General features: G+C 53.1%; 1 protein-coding gene across 1 annotated transcript; it reads left to right on the top strand.

The window, feature by feature from the left end:
* Positions 1-440: 440 nt before the first annotated feature.
* Positions 441-1,028, top strand: LOC128875324 (uncharacterized). The gene has a single exon (XM_054120821.1). The coding sequence runs from the start codon at positions 441-443 to the stop codon at positions 1,026-1,028; it is 588 nt and encodes a 195-aa protein (XP_053976796.1).
* The last annotated feature ends 4,888 nt before the right edge of the window (positions 1,029-5,916 follow it).

Below are 5,916 nucleotides of genomic sequence, written 5' to 3' on the forward strand. Positions count from 1 at the left end.
ATCCCAATATGCAACCCGCAATACGCTCATTACCTGTTTAGGTGCACAAATCGACTTAAGGGGGAAACCTGGTTTAGAATTTCAAAATTATCGTTTTTTTTTTGCATAAATCAGTAATAGTATTCATATAGAATATATTCCTGAAGTTATACAGCAAAATTCAAAGTGTTTCGGTAAATACAGTTCGAGAAAGAAGTACACGTCGCGCCGGTATACGGGGGCGCGGTCAGTAGCAGTTTCCTTAGCGGCCTGGAACACCCCTACTTTCTCCAAAACCTTTATGTTCCTAACACAGATTTGTCAGCGTGTGTTTACGTAGGCCAGGTCATGACCAGAAAAGCTTGGTGGAAAAGGAAAATTAACAGACATTTTAATTAGTTAACAAGTTAACCACGTATTATGGACTAGCGATAAGACGAAATGTAGATTCCGTGACCGATATGAAAATAGCCATAATGGGAACATTACACCATTTGTGTTCCACAAATGAAAATCCGATTCATGACAATTGTCCGATCGGAGCCGACAGCTGGTGCGAGTGGCGGAAGACTCAGGCGGCAGGTCAAGAAAAATTGTTTAACCATCCACCCCCACTTCACCCAGATGTCGGTAAACACATACAACCAATTTACGAAGAACGTTCGAAGGAAGACCTGCTAATTCGATGTTTAGGTGGCCATACCCAGAATTCGAACGAAAGCTTCAATTCTACAGTCTGGCGCCTAGCACCGAAACATTTAAATTCAGGCATAAAAATTATCGAAATTGCCGCTTTCATTGCTGCCAGCATTTTTAATGAAGGGTACTCGTCCATCCTACGAATAATGAACGCACTAGAAATAAACGTTGGACAACAGAGCAAATTTTTTGCCGATACGCACGACGCGCAACGAATCTCGAGGCAAGAGTGTCGCAGATCAAGCAGCACGAAGGAGGCTCGAATAGCTCGCAGACTGCTTCAAATGCAACAAAACAAGTTTCATGAGGAAGCGGAAGGCTTGCTGTATGGGCCTGGTATAGGAGATTAACCTCCGATTACTGTAAGTTTTCAATAACTGTTCTGTCGAACCCTAGCGGATTCGGCGGAAAACCAATCGAATTAATTCGCATATATCAGCAATTAACGCGATATCTCCAAAACGGATGAAAGAACGCGTACCTCCTTAGATTCGATCGTCACGCCATGCGGCGCGAACACCTAATCGACAAATGAAGCAACATCACTTCTTCTGTTCGATGCTACGAGCCTCGCGGCTTCCGTTACGTTTCTCGAACACTTGGCTCGCGCCGGCTCCCGCGAACATACGTGTTCCATCGACGCATTCAGTGTAATTATATCTTGCTATCCCGCGAGTTTGTGAGTTCAATAGACTCACGGATCGTGTTATTTCTTCGATTCAACAACGCCTGATGCGTTAATTGCTTTATTTCGCTATCGAAACCCTACGCGACGCGGATACGTCCTCGTGTGCGCGATCGCGTACTACCACATGGCGACGCCATTTCGGCGGACTTTGTCCACATTCTTAGCTTCCCTTCAAACCTAACGATCATCTCTTGACCTTCTTCAAGGATTCTCATGCCAACGAACCACGCTCAGGCATAATTCACTTTCTATGTTGGCATCTGCCCATAGAATTGCGTTCTTCGCATCCACGCAAATCCATATCGTTGCATCCAGCAACTCATCGCGTTCACTCGAACTATTTCGACGTGTTACCGCAATATTTCGCTTCTACAGCACATTCAAGGTGATCGAATCACCAATGCTGCGTGATAGCGCACACAACAATCGCATCGTACAACTCTCATCTCCTTCCCCGTTCAGGATTCGAGCCCACCACGCCTACGTCTAATATCACACAAAGCCGATCGGCCGATCGCTCTGCAGGATGTTCCCAGCAACGTCCTGACCGTTCTAAACGAGATCGCACCGTCGATTAACACTTGCGTCGATCCAGCTCGCCTTGCATCATCAATGCAACATATTCGACGATAGATTCCATGAATCTTTCGCCTGCGACGCGGTAGCGAGCTCGGTCTCTCCGACATAGCGAGAACCACCGACCCCTGCGTCGCCTACACTTACACACATAGGTACATTGCAGTTCGATTTCTGACTCGTTTTTGATTTTCCAAAACCGATATTGTAATATAAACTCGTTATTTTGTAACAATACATATTTATATGCTAAACCTTGAAAACAATCATTGCAATCCCGAATTGCTCTTTCCCGTTAGCGAATACAGTTAAGGTGAGATTTAGCTCTTTAATTGAAGACGAAGATCCCAAGAAAGAGTCACAGATAAGCTGGGACGTAGTTCATTGGATCTTCCCAAAAGATTACGATTATTAATCTATATAAAAATCTGAAATTAGTGCAGCCGGAATTGAAGTAAGTAAACATTGACATAAATACTCAATTTGGTATTAGTAAACATTAACATCCATACCCAAAATCCAGGGTAATCATTTTTCCTGTTTGCTTTTGTTACAGATACAAACAGCTAATAGCATTAATAAGCAGTTAGCGGTTGTCGAAAGCAGTTAGTCGGCCGCTGCATGGCTATCGCAAAATTTATGACAAGGTCGCGGAGTTAACGTGCCTTGGGGAAGTGGTTGTAAAAACGAGGTATCCAAATATCGATGGCCGCTACCTCCAAGCCGACCGGCAATGGGTTTGTCCTATGATTGACTTGTGGCGACATAGGAGACTCCGAGTGGAAAGTAGGCGTCTGGGCGACACCTTCGGCCGTCCGCACCGTCGAGTCAGAGTGTCATAAACAAATAAATCTTGACTTTGGTACGGTGACTCGACGGTCATTCGATACGGCCAGGAGGAAGTCCTTGTCCGTTTCAACTCGGAATTTTCCATAGGGTTTTTTCCATGGTCGCCACGCCAGCCAAATATTATTTAGCACACAGTCTGTTTTAGGCTCTGCCGGAGTCGACATCGAGTCACGCTCCGACTACTGTTTTTTAATAAATTGTTTTTGTTACCAAAACACATAGTGCTTCATCAATCTCACCCGCGCAATCCCTTCAGACTGTTCGGCGAAACATGTGTTCAGACAACGCGACGTTGCATTTCGTTAAGAAAGAAACGTTCCTAAGGGATGGGGGTCAGGTAATGAACAAGGGTGGGAGTGTTTTCTGTAAAGAAAACTGTTTTTCTACAGAATTCAGTTTCGAAGTGACCGCCGCGGCGTCAACTCGCAGACAATGATTAGATCAAATCCGGAGTGGTTCGAAATGTTTTGCATTTACGTGGAGTGTGGCCACAATGGAGGCAGCGCGGTGTTATCGCCAACGATATCCGCGATCGCGGCCGCCGACTGCCAAGAGCATTCGGCTATTGGCATCGCGGCTCTATTCGGATGGGGTCCTCCAGCCGAAGTCTTCCGATTCGGAACGCCCTCGCCTACGTTCCGCGAATTCGGAGGAAGACGTCCTGGATCGGATTGCTGAGGATCCCACCCAAAGTGTGCGCGACATAAGCCGCAACTCGGAGTAAGTTTAACTTTTTACCGCGTTCGTGTTTGTTGTCGGAATTATGTATGCTATTCATAATTATGTATTCTATTCATACCAACTATTTATGTTGTATTTCAGCGTCAGCCGGTCGTCGGTGCACCGAATTCTTCGGGAGAATTCTCTGCATCCGTACAAATATGTATGTGCGTGGTATGAGACGTGGTCGCTCGCCGACCCTTCGGTAAGGGTCATACCCCTGAACGAGAACACTGGGCCAACCAATCTCGGGCGAGACACGTGGATTATTTCACATCTCACCGCCTAGCGATGCTACTATCACGGGCGAGGAGGATGCCCGCCTCTTCGCGCGCACCGCAGAGTTGGTCGATATGCAGGACGTGGCCCATTTTTTTTTTTTTTTTTTTTTTTTTTCACGTGAGGAAATGCGTTTACGCACGCCCGTAGGGGTAGTGTGGGACTCGCCCCTTGATTTGATATCAAGGGGAATACCCACTAAAACCTCACGATGGCCGGCCACGGCGCATTTGGGAGGGGCACCGGGATCTCTTACGAACGCTACCGGTGCCCCCCCGCGCCTCTCCCCCCCAACGAAGGGAGGAGTGCCATCTCCGGTGGGGAGTGAATACCTCCCCACCTGACCGCGGGTGCCACAGCCCCCGGTCTCGCCTGTCCCTTTTAGTCGCCTCTTACGACAAGCAGGGCTTACTGTGGGCGTCTTCTGTTCCCCGACCCACAGGGAAATATGCCGCGATGGGGCCAACGGCCCCCCGCGGCGCAAGCGCCGGGCATGTTCCAAAGGAGCGGGGGGGGGGGGGGGGGGGGGCCCCCCCCCCCCCCCCCCCCCCCCATTCCCAGCGGCCCTGCTCGCAGTCGGCGAGCCCAAATCTTGAGCTTGCCGGCTACGTGTGCAGGGCCGCCCTACGCGGCAGACTGCCAGGAGGAGGTGAGGGTTTACGGGGGGGGACCAGTCCCCCCTGCGACAGGGGCGGCAGCTAGCCGCCGTCGCCTGGCCCGCCTCAACCTCCTCCTCTCTATGCGAGCGGGATCGGTGCGCTCCCGATCCCGCTTGTCATCCTCCTTCCGCGAGACAGTAGTCTCGCAGAAGGAGGACACCGCGTTCCAGGACCTCTCGCTCTCGACCATGGCCGAAACGACGGCCGGAAGCGAGAGGTCCCCTCCAATAGGAGGCCACGCGGAGTCCAGCTCCGCGCCGCACTGGTGGCACGCGGGCGACCCCTCCGCCCCCACCTTGTGCAGGTACTCACCGAAACAACCATGTCCGGTGAGCACCTGCGTGAGCCGGTAGGTGAGTCGCCCGTGTCGGCGGTCCAGCCAAGCATCGAAGCTCGGCAGGACCGCCGCTACCGTCCTCTTTCGGGCGGCGCCGCTCTCCAGGAGCTGGCGCCGCCACTTTTCGCGGGCCAGCTGCCACCTTTGGCGCCGGTAGGCTTCGACCGCCTCGTCCTGCGGATCGCCCCCGTTCCGGCGGAGATCTTGCACACGCCGATACACGTCGGCGTGTGCCTCCGCCTGAAAATCAAAGGGGACGACCCTCGCCAGGATGGCTGCCGCCTCGTGGGAGATCGTGCGATACCCGCGCGCGATTCTGATGGCCATATGCCGCTGCACGCGGCGCAGCAGGTGCCGTCCACGACGGCAGGCCACCAGGTCGCGCGCCCATACGGGTGACCCGTATAGGGCCATGGATCGCACGACCCCCAGGTAGAGGCGGCGGACCCTCTCTTCCGGCCCCCCGAGATTGGGCAGGAGACGACCCAACAGGGTCGTCACCGCCTCAATTCGGGGGACCAGGCGGTCGAAATGCCCCTCCCAGCGCCACCGGCCGTCCAGGTCGAGGCCCAGATACTTCATCCGGCCCTCGACCCGGACAGCCGCATCACCCACACGGATCCAGGTCTGGGGGAGCCGCCGCGTCAGAGGTAGCCCATGAAACATGACTACCTCCGTCTTTTGCGGCGAGATCCGAAGCCTCAGAGCCTGGATCCTCGCGACCACGATCGCGGCCGCTAGATCCGCCAGCCTGTGGACCCTGGTCCCATCCCGACCCACCGCGATGATCAATGTGTCGTCTGCGTAGCAGACCACAAACACACCGGGCGGGAGGAGCCCGCGCAACACCGAGTCGTACCCAAAGTTCCATAACAGGGGTCCTAAAACGGACCTGGGGCACGCCTCGGCTGACCCTCCGACGCATCGGCACCCCGCCTCTGCCAGGGTACTCGATCCACCTGTCCGACAGGTAGTCGGCTAACACGACCCGTAGATATGGAGGCACTCCGTGTTCTCGGAGCGCCTCCCGGATCGTGCCCCAGGGCAGGGTGTTAAATGCGTTGGCGATGTCGAGACTAATCGCCAACGCCACCCCACCCCGGGAGACTGCCCGGCCCGCGAGGGCATGG

Source organism: Hylaeus volcanicus, chromosome 4, assembly GCF_026283585.1.
Source record: "Hylaeus volcanicus isolate JK05 chromosome 4, UHH_iyHylVolc1.0_haploid, whole genome shotgun sequence".
Taxonomy (NCBI): Eukaryota; Metazoa; Arthropoda; class Insecta; order Hymenoptera; family Colletidae; genus Hylaeus; species Hylaeus volcanicus.